The sequence below is a fragment of the Hemicordylus capensis genome, chromosome 6 (genome assembly GCF_027244095.1).
Source record: "Hemicordylus capensis ecotype Gifberg chromosome 6, rHemCap1.1.pri, whole genome shotgun sequence".
Lineage (NCBI taxonomy): Eukaryota > Metazoa > Chordata > Lepidosauria > Squamata > Cordylidae > Hemicordylus > Hemicordylus capensis.
In genome coordinates, this window is record NC_069662.1 from 54,244,919 (window position 1) to 54,266,557 (window position 21,639).

Sequence of the window (21,639 nt, forward strand, 5' to 3'; positions counted from 1 at the left end):
TCTATCCTGCAACTAAAAGCATCACACCCCCAGGCAGATGGGTTTGGGGAAATTAACTGCACCACCTGAAGGCAGAAGAGATTTCTCTTCCACCCTCACTTTTCAACCTTTTTCTAAGGGTTGGTGATGGCCACTGGCTTACAGTTTTAAAAACAATTTTTAAAAACTACCCCAATAAAATATTCCATTTCTGTATTACCTAGGACAGGTAAAAATAGTGGGGAGTCACCTGCTGCATGCTGTCAACATGGGAGGGTGTTACAAATGCTTAATTTGTAAGAAGATCATTGCCATTTGGGCATCACACACTCCAACCTGGAAATGCTTACTACCTACTTTCGGATGTATGTGGGCAGGTATGCTGCAGTTGTGCAGCAGTGAAGGTCAGGCACTCTACTGATGCTAAAAGATACTCCCCTCATCTACATCAGAGCTATCACCTCTGGAATGGGGAAGACAACATGTCTAGAGTTAAGTCCTCTTTGAAAACAAGCCCTGGCACTCTGCACATGTTTTAAAGCATTTCGTACATTCCAATCACTGGGAATGAGCTCTGTCGCTGAAAACAGACTCAAAATTGAGCCATGACTCAATTTGAAACCTACTTTTACACACATGACTTTTAGCTCACAGCCCCTCCAGAACGGAGGGTGCGAGTCCACATATCAGCTGGATTTACCCTGAAGTCCCTGCGAGCTATCAGGGACCAGGACACACACAATTCTGCTTCTCCCCCGAATTATTGCTATGCATTCTAGCTTGGCCCGAATTATGTCCATGGTTTAAAAAAAAAAAAAAAGCCTCTATTTGCAGCAGCAGTTTTTGTTTGTTTGTTTGTTTAAAAAAAAAATCAAACACCAAGCTTTCTGGTATGCCCTGCCACTTATCCCATGATGTGTGTAGGAGCCATTGCCAGTAATTCAAATCTTTTCAAAACTCACACTGGTCACCATAGAAGGGCAGCATGAGGTGATGAAGGCAGTCACAAAGTCAAGTTCATTTAAAAAACCAACAAAGACTTGGGTCAGATTTGTCAGGTTCGGGTTAAGTGTTCTGTGGTTTGATCCAGCTGCTTGACAACTTATCTCGCTGGTCTTCCGCAACTAGCTGTCAAACTAACAAAAACAAAAACAAAAGGTATCGTGCCTCCTCCTCTGGGATGTGATTGGTTGGAGAAAAAATCCAGAGCAAGCTGTGGGAACGCACACAGGAAAAGGATCCGCAGGGAATGCTGACAAGAACCGACCCTATGTGAACGGCCATCTAATCACCCGAATAAAACAGCTGCGAATCTGCTCCGAAGCAGATTCGCTCTTTGGATACCCCGAAGCATGAAGCCACGTCTGGATAACTCCCTGGAAGGCAGAACACAGGCTTCGCTTGCACTGATCCCCTCCCACTCCATGCTTCCTTCCTTGTGGCCAGGGTGCAGCTTGGTTGTTTTCCATCATGTTCATAATCCATTGTCTTCTCTTCATTAACATTTCTTCAACATGCCCACCCTGAGCCCCAAATTCTCCTTCAGGTACACAATTCCCCTCCAGTCAAATTATCACAAGTTTTAAGCACTAAAATAATCAGGTGGAACGTGCAGTTGACACAAGACAGTTTTCAAGGGTGGCTTTGCAGGGCTGCTTCACACTGTACATTTACATTTTGTTTTTGAGCTGTACACCTAAAAAGATGCATGTCTACCTAGACTGGCAGCGGCTTCTCCAGGTTGCAGGCAGGAGTCTCTCTCAGTGCTACTTTGGAGATGCCAGGGAGGGAACTTGGAACCTTCTGCATGCAAACATAGAGTTGCTTTTCCCAGAGCGGCCCATCCCCTAAGGGGAATATCTTACAGTGCTCACACATGTAGGCTCCCATGCAAATTCAAACCAGGGTGGATCTTGCTTAGCAAAGGGGACAATTCATGTTTGCTACCACAAGACCAGCTCTCCTCTCCTTGTACTATGACACTTTATATAGGAACATAGGAAGCTGCCATATACGGAGTCAGACCATTGGTCCATCTAGCTCAGTATTGTCTTCACAGACTGGCAGTGGCTTCTCCAAGGTTGCAAGCAGGAATCTCTCTCAGCCCTATCTTGGAGATGCCAGCAAGGGAACTTGAAACCTTCTGCTCTTCCCAGAGCGGCTCTATCCCCTGAGGGGAATATCTCCCAGTGCTCAGACTTCTAGTCTCCCTTTCATATGCAACCAGGGCAGACTCTGCTTAGCTAAGGGGACAAGTCATGCTTGCTACCACAAGACCAGCTCTCCTCTCCTGACCAGCTCTCCTCTCCACAATATGGAAAGTGTGAATGAGACAAAACACCTATTTATATAGGTACACTGATCAGAGTGGTAGGATTGGTTGCAAATCCTTGTCCAATGTATAATTGGTGGCAAACCCAGGTTTGCTGCACTGTCCTATGTGGAATTACTTAGTCCTCAACAGTGTTCCCTCTAAGGTGTGACCATGTGCACATTCAAACACGTTTTTTGATGCCCACTCAGTTTATTTTAGATTCCGCTCAGGTTGAATCAGGACGGGCCCATTCTGAATGCACATGTGTACACACTGCCATGATACTGCCACCGAGAACAAAATTCATTCCTCACACAGATGAAAAACATTAGAGAACACTGGTCCTCAGTTTCTGTAACTTTACTGATGGGGTAGAGAATGAAGAGAAGGAGAGGCAACTATTATGCTTTGTGATTCTCCAAGCAGAATACATTTTGGAGCTCCTGTGTCTGTAAACGTTGACTGCTGCGTGCAGAAGGAACTTTTGTATTATAGTGTGCTGCTTATGAAATGCCCCTTTTAAGGGAAAAAAAATCTAGTGCTTAATTTCGAGATAAGCTGATGCAAGTCATCTTATCTAAAAACACCCCCTTGTGATCTGGAAGGTTTTCCTTTCCCCCTTTATCTTTCTTCTATTTCTTCAGAGTAGCAACTCTGTTGCTACTCGGTGGTGACAGTGTCCCTGAGCAAGTACAGCATGTGCCTTTCCCGCACCTCGCTTATTCTGACTTCATATGCTCTGCGACTGAGCTCCGGCGGCATCCCAAACAGACTACGGGGCTGCGTCTGAAAAAACCCAGTCCACATAACCACGTGATGGTTGGCCCGTTTTGCTGCTGCATGAGGGAGGAGGAGTTCTGGGTGGTATTTCCCGCGGCAAACCAGCCCCTTTTGTTCTTTGCGCTCCTCCAAGGCGGAGGTGCTGGAGTTACATGTCCCGATGGGGAATGGACGGACCCTCCTAGCGCTGGGGCTGGAGTTGGACGTGTCAGAGGCAAGTGATGTGCCATGCTGGGATAGGTGCTGGGTTGGTTTCTGTTCCATTATTTGCGTAGGTTTTCTTCTTTTTCCTCTGCCAATCTCTTCCCTAAACATGCGCCAGTGGCGGGGGAGGTTTCCTTCTCAAAACAAAACCAGCTCCCAATTACTTGATGCTTTTGGAGGTGTTGCAAATAGATTAAAGGATTTTTATTGCTTGGATAAGCCAATTGATTTTAAACCATTTCGGGATAAGTTTATGAATAAGCTTACTCTTGGTTAAATTTTCTTCCGTTTCAGTCCTTTATTTTACATCCTGATATAGTTAAGAAGGCTAATAGGAATTTGACTGTGTTTGAAGAATTAATATTAAAGGCTTCAGAAGATTCTAAGGGCATTATTTCTAGATTATACAACATTTTAATAATTCAATCATCTGATCCATTAATTGGCCTTAAGCTGGCCTGGGAAAATGACCTACCACAAACTATTAGCAACTCACAATGGAATTGAATACTGAAATGGAAGCCAGTGTTTTCTACCTCTTCCCAAATTAGAGAGAATTTTGCTAAGCTCTTTCACAGGTGGTATTTGCATTTTAAATTTTTATTGGCTTTTGCAATAGCTTTACATTCAAATTACATCCATTTATTTAATTAGGTAAATATTGACTTCCTGCTTACCTATCTGCGCAGTTCACATTAACTATACATATAAACCATTGCTATAATAATTCAAATTTCACAGGTGGTATTTGACCTCTCTAGATTATCCCACATCAATAAGAGTTTGTCCCCATTATGTTGGAATGGCTGTGGTAATAGGGGTACATACTTCCATTTATGCTGGTCCTGTCCCAGTATTTTCTGCTTTTGGACAGAGGTCTTTTTAGAAATGGGTAAAATTACACAACAGAAGTTAGATATGAATGAGACCAGCATTAGCTCTATTAAAGGTATTTTCGGGAGTTAATTTGGCATTATCATCTAAGGATCTTATAGTTTTTATGTTAACTGCAGCTAGATTATCTAATACACAACAATGGAAACATAAAACTATGTCTTTGACATCTTGGTACCAATCTATGTGGCACAGTGCCATATCTGAAAAATTGACTCATATTATTCGTCTTCAAACAGGTCAAACTAATTCTAATGATATATTTTTTTTAAATGGTCAGATTTTATTCTGTTCACAAATCAAGATAATTTTAGTCTTTCTCCTCAATCTAATTATTTACATAACTGGAAGGATGGTTAATGGATGTCTTTATGTATCAGTCTTACTATTTATGTTTATGTATTGTCTTATTAAAAAATAAGAAATAAAAAACCCACTAGGGTACTGCCTGCACAAGGTAATTACTACAAAATAATCACCATCCCTTGGGTTCTCCTATGGCTGGTTCTCTAAATACTAGAGTTTGTGAACCCACAGCAACAGCTTTGCTTTGAAGTAATAAATCGGGAGTAGCCAGCACTCCAATGCAATCAACACACACACACACACACACACACACACACACACACACACCATTTTTCATGGATATTTACCCCTACTTTCTCTAACCAGAAACTTCATCAAGTGAAAAATAAATAGTTAGGATGTGTTGTGTTGGTGAAAGCTGTATACGGCTTGGGTGTAATCTGTCTGGAACGCAAAAGGTTTTATGCCAAGGACCTGCACACAACACATTCCCAAATCCCAATTCCAGATTTGTGAAAGCAGGCTGTGGTAGAGCATATGAACTCTGCACCTACTCAGAGGCACTGGTTTTTCCTTTATTATGTCTCATATTCTATAGCTGAAGCCCCTCCTCACCACCGCCAATTTCTGCCTCAAAATGAGCTCTGACCTGCATTTGACATTACTCGGGCACATCATGAATATGAAAGGAGGATTGACATGTGTTTAATAGATAAGTTGTTGTTTTTTACACAACACAATCTAAATTAGGTATATTAATCTGGAGTGGGTTGGTGGCAGATGGTTGAAAGATTGGCGTTTGCAGCAGGACCCTATTAATTAACCATTGGGTCCTGCTCATGTAGATATATCCTTATCACGAAAGGAAAACAGAATTCCCTCCATATCAGGGAATTGTTCAGATGCTACATCTGAGGGTCTGACTCCTCTGAGTTTTTATTCCTGTGGGCTACAAGGCCTCCCATTATCCCAGGGTGACAGCAGGGTTAACTTGAACCTGCACCTGCACTTGTTGAGGCTTATCTTGGGAATCCATTTTCAGTGTTAGAGCTCAGTTCTGGAGCATCTGAAAGAAGAACGAGAGAGGTGTGAGGGAGCATGTGCAGAGTGTCTTCCTCTCAGACTAAGGTGGGGGTGGGATTTAGGTTTTGTCAAGTCAGTGTAAAATACTGCCTGATATGTGCATCTCTAGGCAGTGCACAGAGTAGGGATGTGCACAAAGATCTTCAGCGCTGGCGGGGGTAGCGCTTTAAGGGGGGGACGAGGGTGTACTCACCCCTCTCGCCGCATTCCCCCTGCTGGTGCGCTGTCGGTTTTAAGCCCCTCGGGGCAGCAGCGTTCCTCCCTGCCACCCCGTTTCTGCCATCGGCCAGAAGTGGCCGGAAGTCGCGAGTGCACGTGCGCCCGTTGTGTGTGCCCGCGCGCCCCTCTGCCGTGTGCGTGCGTGCACGACGGGCGCATGCGCACTCACAACTTCTGGCCACTTCCGGCCGATGGCAGAAACGGGGCTGAGTACACCCTCCCCCACCCTTAAAGCACTACCCCCGCCGGCGCCGAAACGCCGAAACGGCCCCGAATCCGAAACGTTTCGGAGGCCTTTACAATGGCCTCTGAAACATTTCGGGCACATGCCTAGCACAGAGTTAAAACACAACAAATGTAAAACAGAATAAAAACAGTTAAATTTCAGAAGATAAATTAAAAAAACTCACAGGATAAAAACAAATTAAATAATTTTAAAATTATTTTCCATTAAAAGCCTGAGAAAACAGGTGCATCTCTGTTTCCTAAAAGCAAGCAGAGAAGATGCTCTTAATTCAACAGGGAGCATTACCACAGAAAAGGCCCGATCCCGAATTGCCACCAAACAAGCCGGTGGCAACCATAACCGGACCTCCCCAGATGATCTTAATAGGCGGTCAGGTTTGTTTGTTTGTTTGTTTGTTTGTTTATTATTTTATTTAGTGCATTTATATACCGTCCTATACAATAAGTCCCTGGGCAGTTCACAATATAAAAACCATTAAAACATTAACATAATTAAAACAATTTAAAAGACAAGAAAAACTCTAAAAACTGAAACTTTAAAACTATAAACTAAAAGCCTGACTAATCAGGTATGTTTTGGGTTCCTTAAAAACATTCAGAGAAGAGGTTACTCTAATTTCATTAGCAAGCAAGTTCCAGAGTCCCGGGGCAACTTTAGAAAAGGCCCAGTTTCGAGTTGCCAACAACTGAGCTGGTGGCAACCTCAACTGGACCTCCCCAGATGATCTTGAGAGGCAGTGGGGTTGTTGAAGAAGAATTCTCTTAAATAGAGAGACAAAGAAAGTGATCTCTTAAACACCCTGGACCTAAGCCATTCAGGGCTTTATAGGTAATGACCAGCACTTTGTATTTTGCTCGGAAACATTGGCAGCCAATGCAATTCTTTCAGAATCAGTGTTATATGGTCCCTAGTCAAACCTAGAGGTTACCAGCATATGCACCACTGTTTTATGGTCATTTATCTCCAGAAATGGGCATGGATGATATATCAGCCAAAGGTGATAAAAAGCACTCCTGGCCACTGCCTCAGCCTGAGAAATCAGAGTTTGGGATCCAGGAGCACTCCCAAGCTATGTAGCTGATCCTTCAGGGGAGAACATTGAGAACAGGCAGATCTAAACCACCTCTCAGGTCCTGACCCCCCACAGTCAGTACCTCCATCTTATTTGGATTCAGCTTCAGTTTGTTATGCCTCATCCAGCTCATTACCGCCTCCAGGCAAGCATTTAGGAACGTTATGCCATTTGCTGATGAAGCTGATATGGAGAAAGATTTGGGTGTCCTCAGCATATTGATAACACCCTGCACCAAATCTCCTGATGATCTCTCCCAGTAGTTTAATGTAGCTGTTAAAGAGCATTAGAGGCAGTATAGAGCCTTGTGAAACTCCATACAGTAATTCTCGCTTTACAGAACAACAGCCTCCAAGTGACACCATCTGGAATCTATCTGAAAGGTAGGAACAGAACCATTGTGGAACAGTGCCACCTAATCCCACCTCCCTCAGGCGACCCAGAAGGATACCATGGTCACTGGTATTGAAAGCTGCTGAGAGAGCCAAAAGAATCAGCAGAGTTGTACTCCCTCTGTCAGTTGAAGATCATCCATCAGGCTGACCAAGGCAGTCTCAACCCAAGCCTGCCTGAAAGCCTGTTTTGAAATGTTCTTCCTCAATGAGTTCCTAATAAATGGGGAGAAATAAATGATATCAGGAATGGCTTAAGACATGGCTGCACAGAGCCCATTAACTATGTATGGTGGCAAGAGCCAGGACAAGGCACAACTAGGGTGGTAGGGGCCTCTGGGTTTCACCGAGAGCCCCCGTTTCTCTTATGGTGGTTTTTGGAGTCCTTCCTTTCTGCCTACACTCATAGCCTGATACAGCACCTGGAGTCTTATGAGAGCCCCTCTTAGCCAACAGTCTACTTAGCCAAGTATCTCCTGTGTGGAGTAGCAGGAAGAAATGCAAGGAGCAACAGGCCTTAAAACACAACCGTTACAGCATAAATGATGAAGCTTTGCAGAACTCCACCCCCAGCTACTCTCTCAAAACTGTATGAGCTCCAAACTAGACTTGTAAAAGAATATTCTCCAACACATTTAATAGCATGGGTGGAATCATTCTCCAGAATATTCTCTCCTATGCCAAATAATCCAGGAGAATATTCTTTGCATAAAACAGCCACCAAATTCCACTTTGAGCACTCTTTCCAATCCTGGTCTTAAAAGATAGGGTTTTTAAATCTGCATTGGATAGTTGTGTCCAGGAATTCTTTCTGACACCTGTGGCAATGGCAGTCCCTATGCGTGTTGTGACCAGGGCAGCTGTCTTGCTCACCTACCACTTGTCCCAGGTCAGACAGTGGTCCACTAGAGCCTTGATCACCCTCCTAGTTTTGCTGCCTGCTTGGGACTGGCTGTGTGTGTGTGTGTGTGTGTGTGTGAGAGAGAGAGAGAGAGAGAGAGAGAGAGAGAGAGAGAGAGAGTTGTGTGTGTGTTGTTGAGCATCTGAAAGGCCACAACTGTGAGCTTGGTGGGTCACAACTGTGTAGGTTTGAATGAAGGGATGGGCACTTCCAGACTGGATCACTGGCCTTCTTTCTTCCACTCCTGCCATGCATAGGGAGTAGCGCTACAACTTTTAATTGATTAGATTAATCAGTCAAAATGATGCCTCCAATTTAATTAGGCAACAGATTTGTATATATAATTAACATTAGTCTTAACAATTGCAGATAGCATGCACCACCTTAAAAGAGGCATGCTCCTTTTTCTCTTGTGTGGGAAGGAATATCTCCTTCCCATCATCTTAGACTATGTCTCCTATGACACAAAAACAAAGAATAAATTCCTGAAAATTATTAAGTGGAACTAGTTGAGATTCCTGCCCAGAACAAGACCAGATCTCTGTGAATGGTGTACCTCTCATGTGTGGAGTCAGGCTGGTGCAGACATTTCACTCATTAAGAGGAGTTTGAGTGAAATGAGTGATCTACAATGTATCATTGTCATTCCTCCTATATCTCAGTTGATATTCCTTGGTGAATTATTTGTTGGTTGAGTCCCACGTTGAGGGTATTTCTCTTTTCTTTGGACCTCACTTCTCTCAAGCAGAGCGAGAACAAAAGGAAGAGGGTTATTGCTGCAGGACGCTTTCCAAATTAGACCCTAAAACGGGGTCAGGATGTATCTCTGAAGTGTGCTTCCACACTTTCTGTGTTGTGGCACTGCAGTCCCGACGCTGACCGCAGGGTACCATTCATATGTCGGATGCCTTGCTTTGAATTTAATCACTGTGATTTAGTGCTATGGCGTCATTTTTCCAGTGCAAAAAAGGTGACTTTTCCCCAGGTTGTTAGTTTTCGTGAGACTGCTCCCCCTGCAGGTTTTACGTTTTGACTGCGATTTGCCTGAATGAGGCATTTAGCTGCTTTTAAGCAGATAATCTGGAAAGCACCTGGGAGAACTTTGTGTGTGTAGAATTCACCAAAAACACCAAGCTCATGAGAATATACAGTACTTGGTTCTGCCATTTCAAACCAACTTGTGGGCCAGCTTGGGGGGTATACTTGTAAAGGGGAACCCAGCGATAAGAGTTCACACACTGTTATTAATGTATGGAGTTCACTACTATGGCATATGGGTCACTAGCTTGGATTAGTTTAAGAAGCAATTAATAATCTCAATGAGTTGATGAAGAACCATTTAGAAGTTAGAAGCCATGATAGCTAAATGGAACTTCTACTTTCAGGAGCAGTCTGAATAGCAAGTCTGTGGTTTTAATGTCCTGCTGGTGGGCTTTCATGAATCATCTGGCTGACCACTGTTGGAAACAGGATGCTGAACTACAGTAGATGCATCTATGCCATCCAGCAAAGCAATTCTTACATTTTTGTTAAGATGATGAAAATGGTCTCTTTATCATTTTGCCACCTGCCTCTCTACCTAGCAGGTGGTCTACAGTTCCAAATTACAGAAAATTTAAACTAAAATCCAATTTTCAGATGCAAAACAAAAACACTTAAAGCAGAAGTAACACCAGTGTCCCTGCCTTAGCCTCTACTATTCAGCACCCCCAGTTTCCTCCCCACGTTTCTGAGATTTCACTAGGTACTAGACGCACCTTTCAAGCCCATCATTACAGCCTTGAGGACTATAGATCTTCTTTTAGAAGAAAACGTCTCAGGACGTTGAATTTCTGTCAAAATACTGGGCTTGTGCAATGCAACAGTAGATTCAGATAGCACATAGAGTTCTGGCAGTGGAGCAGTTGGCCTGCTGGATCCAAAAACAGCTTTGATTTAATGCCTCATATGACCTCTGTAGCACAAGGTGGAGCTGAATTGCAGTAAATCCAGTCGTGCAAGCAAAGCATATCTGATATGTGTGCCCAAGCACACCCACATCTATGCCATGTTCCAGGCAGGATTGAAGCTCATCTTCCATCCCCACCCCGAGAGAAGAGGTTTGTGTAAATCTTCTAATACAGGTTTCCCAACCTTTTTTAAAACAAGCATACCCGTTCTGGTTGCAGACCTTCAATTCAGGTACCCTGTAGAGATTGTGTATGTGTGGTTGTGTAGATTCAGGGGCATAACTATAATAGGGCAAGGGGAGACAGTTGTCTGGGGGCCCACTGCCTTGGGGGGTGGCCCAGAGGCAAGTCACATGACTGACTCCCGCAGCTGCGCACCCGCCCAGGCTTCCTTCAGTTGTCTTCATCCTCCGAAATTGATGTGAGTGTTAAGACCTGGAGCTACCAGAACAGCAAGTCTTTCTCTTAGTACCATTAAATGCCTTGCATCGTCCACAATTTACAAAACCTTTTAAAAATAATTTAGGATGATGTTCTATTAATGAGGATGAGGATGAGGATGAGGATGAGGATGATGATGATGATGAAAGAACAAGTCAAGAACCGAGCAGAAAAATGGAAAAATAAGCCCCTGCATGGTCAATATTTGCACAATATAAGTGGAAAATCAGACATCACCAAGACCTGGCAATGGCTTAAGAATGGCAACTTGAAGAAAGAAACAGAGGGTTTAATACTGGCTGCACAAGAACAGGCTCTAAGAACAAATGCAATAAGAGCAGAAGTAGAAAAGTCAACAACAAACAGCAAGTGCCGCCTTTGTAAAGAAGCAGATGAAACAGTGGACCACCTAATCAGCTGTTGTAAAAAGATCGCACAGACTGACTACAAACAAAGGCATGACAAGGTAGCAGGGATGATACACTGGAACATCTGCAAAAAATACAAGCTACCTGTAGCCAAAAATTGGTGGGACCATAAAATTGAAAACATTGAAGAAAATGAAGATGTAAAAATATTATGGGACTTCCGACTACAAACAGACAAACATCTGCCACACAATACACCAGATATCACTGTAGTCGAGAAGAAAGAAAAACAAGTCAAAATAATTGACATAGCAATACCAGGGGATAGCAGAATATTAGAAAAAGAAATAGAAAAAAATCACCAAATACAAAGATCTACAAATTGAAATTGAAAGGCTGTGGCAGAAAAAGACCAAAATAATCCCAGTGGTAATTGGCGCCCTGGGTGCAGTTCCAAAAGACCTTGAAGAGCACCTCAACACCATAGGGGCCACAGAAATCACCATCAGCCAATTACAAAAAGCAGCTTTACTGGGAACAGCCTATATTCTGCGACGATATCTATAACAATTGACAATAAAATTCTGGCATCCCAGGTCCTTGGGAAGGACTTGATGTCTGGATAAAACAAACCAGTCAATAACACCTGTCTGACTGTGTAAACAAGAAATAATTCAATTTCTATACCACCCTTCCAAAAATGTCTCAGGGCGGTTTACACAGAGAAATAATAAATAAATAAGATGGCTCCCTGTCCCCAAAGGGCTCACATTCTAAAAAGAAACACAAGAAGCAACAGTCACTGGAGGTACTGTGCTGAGGGTGGATAGGGCCAGTTACTCTCCCCCTGCTGCTAAATAAAGAATCACCACGGTAAAAGGTGCCTCTTTGCCCAGTTAGCAGGGGATAATAGCCACATGTGCCTATTGTGGCACATAGGTGTTATATATACAGTATATGTTTGTGTGTGTGTGTATAATTTTACTATGCTTTTTGTTACCACTATTCAGCTTCAGTGGGGGAGGGCATTTTAAAATCTTGTCTCTGGGCCCACTACAACTTTGCTACGCCCCTGTGTAGATTGATTGATTGATAGACTTCTCAAGGGAGCTTGGTCTTCGCATAATGTGTCTGAAGTATGATAGTTTGTCATTTGTGCCTCGAGTGAAAATTCTGGATTGATTTGTTCTATGACCCATCTTGCTTCTTCAAAGTCGAACTTTCACATCCATAGAGTGTCACGGGGCAAACCTTTGTCCAAACGATTCTAATCTTTGTAGATGTAGACATGTCATGGCATCTAAATATCTTTTCCAAGGCCTTGATTGCAAGCCTACCAAGTGCTAGTCTGCGGTGTATTTCTTGACTGCTGGATCCTTTACTGTTGACAGTCGATCCTAAAAGGCAGAAGCTATCCACCACTTCAGTGTGTTCATTGTCAATTCTGAGGCTGGTTGCTGTACTCGTTGTCATTGGTTTAGTCTTCTTTACATTTAATTGTAGTCCCATTTTTTTCACTGTGCTCCTTGACTTCCATTACTAGAGCTTGCAGATCATCCGCATTCTTAGCTATCAGAGTGGTGTCATCAGTGTAGCGCAGGTTATTGTGTATCTATGCACACACAAATTTAAATGCTACAGTTATGAGACAGGCTACTCCAGTCACTGCCTTACATCCAGACTACGTTACTCAAGAGTACTCCTACTGAAATTAATAAACTTGTCCCACTAATTTCAACAAGACTGCTGATGACTAACTTTAGCCACTGGATGTAAGCCTGTGGCTGGAGTCGCCTGTCTCATAACTGTAGCATTTGCACTTGGTGCTAATTTTCTGTCAGTCAGGCTGAGGGAAGGAGTATGCTGAGCTTTAGCACGTAGCCAGCCAGTCAGAAGCACAGGAGGAGAGTCTTCACCCTCCTCCCTCCCCTTCTACAATAGATACATCGCTGAGAACATCTTGGCTTCAAGCCAGCAGTCATCAGAAGGGGAACAAATAGTGTGGCAGGAGGTCTCTGCATACCCCCAAGAGCCCTCCAAGTACCACTAGGGGTACTAGTATCCCCTGTTGGGAACCCCTGTTCTAATATACTCAGAGCTCTTTTTTTATCCATATCCAGGTTTCCATCTGTACCAGACAGAGGCCCTTTCCACAGCAAGTCTTGACTCTGCACAGCTACAAATGCCAAAAATTAGCCAATCACTATATTGGCTTCAATAACTGGTCTAGTCGCTTCATCATGGTAAGGATGACCTGTTGTTTTCACTGTCATTTCAGTGAAAATAAGCTTTCATACTAAGTCTGCAGGTATTCGTCATTTAAGCGTCATGACTTCCCTCCATGGGTAGGTGAGAGAGCAAACCAGTAGCTCATTGTGTGCTGAGCGTAGACAAAAGTCTGCCAATTACTAATCACTCTTATAAATAAATGGTCTGGGAATTCACAGCCTTGAAGAAGTGATGAACTAGTTTGATCTAATATATAAGCAGCTGTCTACTGTAAATGTATTGGGTCTACATGTGTGGACTGGCTCTGGTAGCCAGCTCTTAATAGTTGCCCCCTTGCTCCCCTAGGGATGTCTGCTTGCCCAGCTGCCAACAGAGCCCAGAAGCTTGCAGCACAACGAGCACTCTCGGACGCATTTCAAAAGATCCTGCTTGTTGTTCTAGGCAAGGCCTTTTCCTTTTTAAAATAAACACACATATTTTAAATCCTACTTCCATCCCACTCTTACATGGGGTTCCAAGTGGTTTCCATCCACAGGACGGAAAAGATCCTCACCTGCTTAGCTGAGTTTCTCCCCAACCATTTTCTGAGTCCTAGGTGGAAGGGCAGAGACACAAGTTCCTGGCTTTAAAGCTTGGGATCTTCTCCAAGGATGGTGGGGATTGTGGAGGAGGCGACTCGCCATCCAGAAATGCATGGTGATGAAGGCCAAGGGCAGCAAATTGTGGGCTAAGGCATTCTTAATCCCGATGGGATGGCTCCCCCATGAGGCAAGGTGAGGTGACAGCCTCAGGTGGCACTTATACCATAGGGTGGCAAGTGTAGGCACCCTGCCCCCCTGCAGGTGTAGTCTCATCTGCCTGCTACCACCGCCTCCCACCAGCTCTTCTACACTCTGCCAGCCTCCCTTTATATGTCCTCTTGTTTATCCTGGCCCCACTCCTGATGCAGACAGTGGTCTCTACCTCTTCTCCATTGCCCAGCTGCCTTATCTTTTATTTATTTATTGTATTTATTTTTACATTTATATCCTGCTCTTCCTCCAAGCAGCTCAGCGTGGTATACATGCTTATTTTTATCCTCACAACAACCCTGTGAGGTAGTTTAGACTAAGAATACATGACTGGCCCAGAGTCACCCAGTAAGTTTCATGGTGGAATGGGGATTCGAACGCGGGTCTTCCTGATCCTAGCCCAACAGTCTAAACACTACACTATGCTGGCTCTTCTGGGCACATCACTGATTTAAATTGCAAGTCAGGTGTGGAGGCAGATAAAATGGTGCTTCTAGCATAGAGTGGTGGCCTCTCCTCATAGCTTCTGCTTTGCTAGATACAGTAGCTGGTTCTCTCCCCCCCACCCCCATCGGCAGGGGAGACTTGTGCATGGGAAGAAGAGAACCAGAAGCAAACTGATCCAGCTACTGGAGCAAGAGAAGCAGTGGCAACAAAGAGAGACTGCTGCTCCATGCTAAAAGTGCCATCTTCACTGCCTCTGCCTCCGACCTGCAATTTAAAGCAGCAGTTTATCCAGGTCAAACAGAGAGGTGATAGGGAAGAGGGCGGAGCTGGCAATGGAGGCAGGGCTGGCGTCAGGGCTGGGACTGGCAACTTCTTGGCTTTCGCCTTTAGTGACAGAAGTCAGCAAGCCAGACCTGAATCCAGACACCCAGCTTGCAACAAGCTGAGAGCAGGTGGACTGTGGATACTTGTTCGAGCTGACCCATTCGGCCACACATTGCAGCAGGAATAAGGTTTCAGTCCTCTGGAGTACAGGACTAGATGGGAGGTCAGTGATTGGATCTCCTGAGGGTTTTTCACAGCTCAAAGCAACCTGCATATCCTACTTTACACATTTGCTTCATTAGTCAAGATGTCAGCCACTGTACCATTATTTGACTGGCCGGTTGACCAGATCTTTTTGGGTTGGCCAAATGCCCAAACCTGTGACGTCCACCATGTTGTTATAGCTCTAGACTTAGAAGGAGCATAAGAAACAGGCTAAAGTCAATTGATTGCCTGTCTCCTAGTCTCTCCTCTACTCAACTGCTTACTCTCTTGACCCTTTCCCTCCTCCTATCTAAAGTCAGCAGCTATTGCACCTTCCCTGCTTCTCTATCTTTAATTTATCTTCATCCAGGTTATTTTCCTTCCTGCTGTAAGTGTACCCATATCTTTCAAATACTTGGGAGGGGAACGTCCCTTTGATGTAATTGATCAAACTAAATTAACTTAGCTATGATAAGTTTATGTTTAACTTAAGGATAAACATACAAAGTATCAGCAACGACAAGGTAAACCCCGTAAAGAGGGATTCTTGTTTAACTGAAACTGCTGCACAAGCAGGAACAAAGTATGACTACATTTACACAGGAGATAAATAGGAAGTTACTGTTATCATGTTTGTTAATCAGGAGGTTGCTTGCCTATGTGACTAGTAATGTATAAAAGTAACTGATAGTCGGGGTTCTGGAATTTGGGTGCTAGCCAACCAGAACCTTTGCTTCTGCAGAGCAAATATAGCCTTTTTTGGAACTTTTCCACTGGTGATGTTTTTGGCTCACTGACCCAGTAAAATAACCACTTGGGTGGTACACCACCTTGACCCTCCCCTTCTTACTAGCATCCTCTCTATTGCCTGCCTTTTTCAAAAGTGACACCTTTTCTCAAGCCTTTAGATTAATCATTGAGAATTATTTCCTTGATCCCTATCAATCTGATTTTCAGCTTTCTCAGTCAGCTGACACATCTCTTCTACACTTTGCATCATGGATCATGCGTATCTGCACTTTCCAGAATTCTCTGATTCCATTCTTTCCTGGCCCCGGTTGTATATTTCTCATTGCTTGTTAAATTCCTGTTCATGATTCTTTTGTTCCATCTTTTCTGCTATCTGCTGGCATTAGCCACCCTGAATTCCCTTCTTCCTCCACTCTGCTTGGCTCTTATTATTCTTTCTTTAGATCACCAATATTTTTATCTGCTAATGACCTCCAGTCTGATCCTCCTTTTGCTTGATCTCCTTCCTTAACTAGGTAGGACTTCTGGTGCTTTAATAGGCTAAATAGATTTCTTTTCTACTTCCTCCTGGATGATTTGTTTATTTCAATGCTGAATTCTAATAAAATCTAAGCTTCTGCCCCCCCCCCCACAGGGCTCATTCTTTTCTTCTAGGCAATTCTACTTTATCTTTTCCCACTAACTTGGAAAAGTCCACTGTTTTGCAATTCTACTGTTTCTAAGACCCCACAAACTTGTGGACTTTGTATTATCCCTTGCTTCTTCTCTTCCTCCCCACATATCCATTTAATTGGTAATCTTATCTCTTTTGTCATCTCCATAATATCTATAACATTTTCCTTTTTCCTTCTCTTGAAGCAACTGAAATGTTTCTTTGCTCCCTCATTCCCTCTTATGCCTGCCTTATGCTTCTCTTTTGCTGATCCTTGCTTCCTTATCTCAAACCTCTTTCCTCTGCCTTAAAGTCTTCAGATCACCAAATCTTTTCTAGTCCTTACTATGATCATGTTGCTGCTCTCTTTGATTTCTGCATTAGCTCCCTCTTTCTTCTTATACCCTATTTAAACCTCTTCCATTGACTTGACTTCCAGATGCCTTCAGTTGCTTGTTCTCCCTCCATGCCCCTTCATGCTCTCTTCACTTATCTGATACCTTCAGTCTCCATGGAACCCTCCATGCCCCAACTCTTTGGGGTAGAAAGCTGGTCTTGTGGTAGTGTGCATGAATTGTCCTGTTTGCTAAGCAGGGTGGGTTTCCCTTGGTTTGTAGTTGGATGAGTGAGCATTATGAGCACTGTCTGGTAAGGGTAAAAAACTCCCCTTTGGGGTTGAGGCTGTAATCCTGTGGTAGATCATCTGTCTGCATGTGTACAGAGCATCTGTTGGCATGTAGAAATGCTTTCCCATTTAAAGGAAGAATGTAAATGTACAAGTTCCCAGGTTTAATCCTTGGCATCTCCAGGGAGGGGTGGGAAAGACTCCTGCCTGGAACCTTGGAAAGCTGCTGCAAGTCAGTGTAGAAAATACTGAGCTAGATGGGAAATGGCCTGGTAGAGGCAGCTCCCTATGTTCCTATGACTCTGCCCATCATCTTGTGTTCTAACCTATTATTCAAACTGTTATTCAAACTCCTTACCTCCTGACTGCCCTTCATCCTAATACAAACTCATGTCTACACCGGCATTTTGTAATTGATGTTGCACATCTGCCTTTCCCCTCCTCCACTCCCCTTCCCTTGTGTGCCTAGTCCTCCTGAGGGCCAAGCCAAATGTGATATAGGCGTCCCTGCTGCCAGATCTCTTGTGTCCTATCTAATTTGACTCTGGATTGTCAGCCTGAGATCAGGCCATGTGTCTTCTTTTTGCTGCATGTAGAACACCAAATAGCTGTTATAGACGCTTTAGAAAGAATAACATAAAAATAATTTAATTCTAAATCTTTAATAAAGGTGAGGAATGTTACAAAATAATAAACAAAGGGATTTTTCTTTTAATTATTCATTTGTTAAAACTTGGCCTTGTTAATACATAGAAGAACAGGCCCTGCTGGGAGTGAACAAGCATGATTTCCGCAAAAGTAAATCTTGCCTCACCAACCTTTTGGAGTTCTTTGAGAGTGTCAACAGGTATGTGGATCAAGGTGATCCAGTTGACATAGTATACCTGGACTTCCAAAAAGCTTTTGACAAAGTTCCTCATCAAAGACTCCTGAGGAAACCTAGTGGTCATGGGATAAGGGGACAAGTACATGTGTGGAATGCTAACAGGTTGAAAGACAGGAAACAGAGGGTAGGTATAAATGGAGAGTTTTCACAATGGAGGGAGGTAAGAAGTGGGGTCCCCCAGGGTACTGGGGCCGGTGCTTTTTAATTTATTCATAAATGATCTAGAAGCAAAAGTAAGCAGCGAGGTGGCCAGATTTGCAGATGATACCAAACTCTTTCAGGTAGTGAGATCCAAAACAGATTGTGAGGAGCTCCAAAAGGATCTTTCCAAACTGGGGGAGTGGGCGACAAAGTGGCAAATGCGGTTCAGTGTTGGCAAGTGTAAAGTGATGCACATTGGGACAAAAAAACCCCAACTTCAAGTATACGCTAATGGGATCTGAGCTGTCGGTGACTGACCAGGAGAGGGATCTTGAGGTCATGGTAGACAGCTCGTTAAAAGTGTCGACTCAATGTGAGGCATCTGTGAAAAAGGCCAATTCCATGCTAGGGATCATTAGGAAGGGGATTGAAAATAAAACGGCTAATATTATAATGCCCTTATACAAAACGATGGTGCGACCACACTTGGAGTACTGTGTACAGTTCTGGTCACCACATCTAAAAAAGGACATTGTAGAACTGGAAAAGGTGCAGAAGAGGGCAACCAAGATGATCAGGGGCCTAGAGCACCTTTCCTATGAGGCAAGACTACAACACCTGGGGCTTTTTAGTTTAGAAAAAAGATGACTGCGGGGAGACATGATAGAGGTCTATAAAATCATGCATGGTGTGGAGAAAGTGGATAGAGAGAAATTCTTCTCCCTCTCCCATAACACTAGAACCAGGGGTCATCCCATGAAATTGATTGCCGGGAAATCTAGGACCAACAAACCAAAGTACTTTTTCACACAACGCATAATCCACTTGTGGAATTCTCTGCCATAAGATGTGGTGACAGCCAACAACCTGGATGGCTTTAAGAAGGGTTTGGATAACTTCATGGAGGAGAGGTCTATCAATGGCTACTAGTCAGAGGGCAATAGGCCACCTCCAGCCTCAAAGGCAGGATGCCTCTGAATACCAGTTGCATGGGAGTAACAGCAGGAGAGAGGGCATGCCCTCAACTCCTGCCTGTGGCTTCCAGCGGCATCTGGTGGGCCACTGTGCGAAACAGGATGCTGGACTAGATGGGCCTTGGGCCTGATCCAGCAGGGCTGTTCTTATGTTCTTATGTAACTTGTTTGTTTCAGAGAATGGGAAAGTGGCAGTGGAGTATAGCTCTCCCCAGGAAGACTCCATTGACTGTTTAATAGAAGAGGAACTGAAAGGTCTCATCCAAGTAAATTGAAGCCTAATCTCATGTATTCACAGATGAGCCTCATGTTGCTGTGATCTAGCAAGTTCAGCTTTTGAACATCTTAGCTTCATGAGTTGGAAGGAGTGAATAGAGAATGAGCGTTCTCTCTCCTTTGAATGCATGGACTTTTAAATTAAATGGGCTACCTGCTTCTTTATGTCAGGTGCTTAGACCAAGGATGGACAGGTTCCTCAGAGGCAGGTAGATTGAAGATAGCTGGAAATAGCTGAGCTGAATGTTAGCTGCTTGGAGACACAGAGAGAGGACTCCCTGGTCTCCCGCTGTCACCTCCTGGTTAAATGTGAGTTAATCACAGTGGTTTGACCAGAATTACCTAGGAAATCTGCATTCTCAAAACCAGCTCCACAGGTCTCAGTTAATCCCAGTCCACCAGGATTGTGAGGACGAAGCCCCCAATTTCCTTCCTTCTCAGAATAAGCCTGGCCCAGAAGCCTTTTTAAGAGACCAGGGCTCTCACTTGACCCACTTTGAGGCAGGGAAGCAGCATTGGCAAAAAGCCCCCTACACAGGCTTGGACATCTGAGATTTGGATTGATGAAATTTTGTTCTCAGTCTGTGAAATCTGCATAACCCAGATGTGTTCAGACTTCGCAGAGTAACAAGCCTTTTCTTTTCTCCCCAGGTGACTGACTTGTCACTCTCACAGCCAAACCCTGAAGGAGAAGAAGAGGTCTTGTCTGAGGAGTCCATGTATTAGGGGGCCACATTTTACACCTGTGCTCGGTTTTCCTCTCTGTGCTTTGAAAGGGCACCTGGCCCATCCTAAGCACTTTATGTTATCTGGAAGCTGGTTCTATTGTGTTAAGTGGATTTGGATGAAAATTTTATGAAATGATACTTCCCTAGCAGATGGCTTAAGGTATTTATGTAAATGAAGTTTGGGCTTGGGTGTTTTGCCTCCCACCCCTCAATTATTCTGTTTTTCTAATAAATTTGTTACTAAAAAGAAAATCAGTTGTGTTTCTTCCATTTAAATGTGAGTTTTCTTTCGATATTTGCCTGGTTATAAGCTAATCTAAATGATGCTGAGTGGACATTTCATGTTTTTCTTTTGTTTTGTTTAGTGTTAAAGTTTCTAGTCTTAACCAAGTTCCAGTAATGTTGTTTCAGTGGTTAACAAGCCTGAAATGATTGGGTTAATATGATAGAGCTGGAAGAGGTCAAACATCCAGGCAATCCAATCTAATCTCCAATTGTAAGGCAACCACACTAATCACTTTATGCAATCTAGATCCCTGTATGTCAGTCAACAAGTGTTAGTATCACATTCAGTTCTCCACAGAGCATTCAGTTCTCCAACTAGCTCAAGCCCATGAACTGTCTGTCTGTGCATTTGGGCCTTCATTGTTGCCATAGCAATTCTGTGATGCTAGGAGTCCTGCTAAAATGATGTCACAACCAAGTGGAATGCTCAGAGTGTGCAGACACAGGCTTATGTCCAAAGTCAAATATCAAGAGAAGAGAGAAATGGCCGAAATGGCAGAACTGGATCCACACTGTAGTACGGGCCCTGTTGCCACTGCTAAAATCCACCTTTTTCTCGTAATCTTACTTGTGTTCTTTATGCAAGTTGGGCACATCAGCCATAAGTTGGATGCAGCACCTGTAGGGAACAGGATGCAGTTGGATGCAGCAGCCGCAGGAAATTGCCCCAACCCATGCCATTGCAGCGTGGAAGTTCTCAACTGTAGCAGAGTCACCAGCTCTCCTGGACTCCACCATGTGCCCGTTCCCAAGACAGCTGCTCATCCCTATGTTTTCTTCTTCTTGTGAGTACTTAAAACCCACTTCCAGAACTCTAAGGATAGAACTCTTTTAGGGAGAGCCTTTCATTAGGAGTGATGTAGGTGGTAGATAAGATACTTCTTATTTTGAGGTAGCTTGGCTGATGCCTTAAAAAAAAAAATTACTCCTCTGTCCTTCCAAAGGAACCAGAGCAGTTTACACCTAAATAATAACAATTTCAAAAAAGAAAGAAATGGGAACACAGCATCAATTGTATGAACCACTAAAACAGCCATAGATGGGGAAGTGGAGCCAAACAGGGACCCCAGTGCTCTGTTTACAAGGGGGAAGCGGACCCAATGCCTAGAAAGCCAGTTTCATAGCCATTGAACATGCACTTTAGATGTGTCCCAAAAGAGCATTCATCAGAACCAAAT

The 21,639-nt window shown here is 43.7% G+C and overlaps 1 protein-coding gene across 2 annotated transcripts in view; it reads left to right on the forward strand.

Moving 5' to 3' along the window:
• The first annotated feature begins 20,920 nt into the window (after positions 1-20,920).
• Positions 20,921-21,639, forward strand: part of LOC128329898 (leucine-rich repeat-containing protein 37A-like) — a 50,370-nt gene continuing 49,651 nt past the window's right edge. For both annotated transcript variants that reach the window (XM_053261782.1, XM_053261784.1), the window contains exon 1: positions 20,921-21,246. In XM_053261782.1, coding sequence (XP_053117757.1) covers positions 20,945-21,246 — 302 coding nt within the window. In that variant the 5' untranslated portion in view covers positions 20,921-20,944. The remainder of the gene's footprint in view (positions 21,247-21,639) is intronic.